The following is a 2105-nucleotide window of genomic DNA, read 5'->3' as shown; positions in this document are numbered from 1 at the left end:
TCTGTTCGCAAAGTGGCACTTTTTGATTCATTCGAGTAAAAATGTTTGCAGACTTCCGCGTCCATCGCTGTCAATGAAACCGACCCTCGAACTTACCGGTTGGCATTTGCCAAAGCAGACCCTGATGTTGCATTGGAATCGAATATTGTCGCTGCTGGGGAATTTGAACGCGTGGAAAGTGGCCAGCAGACTTTGAGTATCGGCGTTGTACTCCCAGTCGCCAAAAATGGACGGATCCGTAGCACAGCCGTTCTCATCGGTGACCAAATACTCGTTCTCCACGGCATCCTCCATTGTTTTGGCCACACAGCTCCTGGCAAAGCCCCCATAGATCGACCCGGGCTGGACATCGACCTGCAAAATAAGACTGTCGCCGATTTCTGCCGAGTTGATTTCCTGGCCGGTGGGCGTGACGATCTTCATCAGGCAGGTGGGAGGCGGGCCCGTATTCGCTATCGTTCCTGCTGTCGTCAGCATGGACACGTTGAAGCCCAGTGTGACGTTTTGCTCGCCGGTTTGGTAGACGCATTGAATGTGGTAGGCTTGCGCCTTGTAGGTGACCAGTTTCGGGTGTTTTTGGATCACCAGCACGAAGCTGGCTTTGCCCTGGAACAGAAACGCGCTGGTCAGTATGGGCTGCACCCCATCGGGTCTGCACCACACGTACATTCACATGGATCAGGCCGCAGTTGCCGAACTGCACCTTGAACAGTTCGGTTCTGATGTGGGAGCTGGCAGGCAGAGTGAGGACTCTTCGGCACTGCTCGTCCTTGCTGTGGCCTTTAACGTAGAGAACGCCATTGAAGCCTTCCTGTTCGTTCACGTCGATTTTCACTTGGACTCCATCGGATAGACAGCTGACTAGCATCTCCGGTTTGGGGAAGTCGGTGCGGAAGGCTATGCTGCCATCTAGGAAGAGGGTGCGTTTTGAGCCTGCTTCAACCAAACCGAGTGAAACTTACTGCAGTATTTATCAGGATTCCCAGAGTATCCGCTCACGCACTGGCAGATGGCCTGATGGTTTGTGGCGTTGCACAGCGCATAAACCCCACAGCGCTTGGTAGCGCACGGATTGTCGCAGGTTTTCGTCTCCAAGTTGCAGTATTTATGGTCGGGACAATCGTCGTTGGTTTCGCAGTCGGACACCTTTTCCCGGACGCAGTTGCCTCGCGCGTCCAGTCGATATCCATATTCCAGATGGCAGGCGCAGTTGCCGCGCTCATCAATGATGAAGCCCCGTTCCAGCGCGCAGACGCATCTACCGCGCTCATCAATGCGCAGCCCCTTATCGGCGCTGCAGGGGACGCAGTCGTCGTTGTTGTTGGGCGCAGTGTGGGGCGGGCACACGCATTCGCCCACTGCGTTGGTCACGTAGCCCTTGCTGCGGTTGCAATCCACTCCTGCTACCGGTTTTCCTGCACAAACACACCTAGTGTAAATAGATTTTCCCGAAAACTTTCCAAATCAATTTAAGTTGTGCAGAGTGGGCCAAAGTGGACACTTTCGACAGCAGATGCCCGAAAACTGATGGCTGCCCAATAGCGAATATAATAATAATAATAAGGCCGCAATGTACACGGAAGGAAAGCAATAACTTCAATAACTGGAACACTCTGGGACCAGCTGATATCGAAACTAGGCCTGGGTAACTCAGTGAGTTTTTAGGAGTTGGCGCAGTGCTGGGCTCGGTGCGCTGGGGCGACAAAGTGGGTTAAACTGTTACCGCCAAATAGACCGAACAGAGTCAAGAAGACGCTAATTTATACAACACGTGCTTGCATTTTGTGGGTGGTTTATTAGGCTTGTAATCGACAGGCTCTAAAATTAAGCTCCAAAGTGCGTTTTGAGTGTTTTATATCTGTGTTTTTAAAATAAATATTGTAAAAATGCCCTCTAAGTGCTGTGTCCCCAAGTGCAAAGGAAATTATAGTGGCGAATCAACAGTGAGTGTGTTCAGTTTCCTAAAAGACGATGGGTTGTTAAAATTGGCTGCGAGCAATAACTCGAGACAATTTTCAGCCCACGAAAAACAGCAGAATTTGTCAGAAAATCAGAAAAAACCGGTGAAATCCAAAGTTGCAACCCGGTTCGATTTCAACCATTTT

The 2105-nt window shown here is 50.7% G+C and overlaps 1 protein-coding gene across 1 annotated transcript in view; it reads right to left on the bottom strand.

Moving 5' to 3' along the window:
• LOC109542063 overlaps nucleotides 1–2105 on the bottom strand; it is a 62708-nt gene continuing 60603 nt past the window's right edge. The window contains exons 89-91 of the mRNA XM_048666715.1: nucleotides 963–1415; nucleotides 668–909; nucleotides 1–606 (exon numbers count right to left, since the gene is read on the bottom strand). Coding sequence (XP_048522672.1) covers nucleotides 28–606; nucleotides 668–909; nucleotides 963–1415 — 1274 coding nt within the window. The 3' untranslated portion in view covers nucleotides 1–27. The remainder of the gene's footprint in view (nucleotides 607–667; nucleotides 910–962; nucleotides 1416–2105) is intronic.

This window comes from Dendroctonus ponderosae, unplaced genomic scaffold (assembly GCF_020466585.1).
Source record: "Dendroctonus ponderosae isolate FM_Combo_2020 unplaced genomic scaffold, Dpon_F_20191213v2 Dpon_F_20191213_5, whole genome shotgun sequence".
Lineage (NCBI taxonomy): Eukaryota > Metazoa > Arthropoda > Insecta > Coleoptera > Curculionidae > Dendroctonus > Dendroctonus ponderosae.
This window is presented reverse-complemented; position numbering and strand designations above follow the sequence as displayed.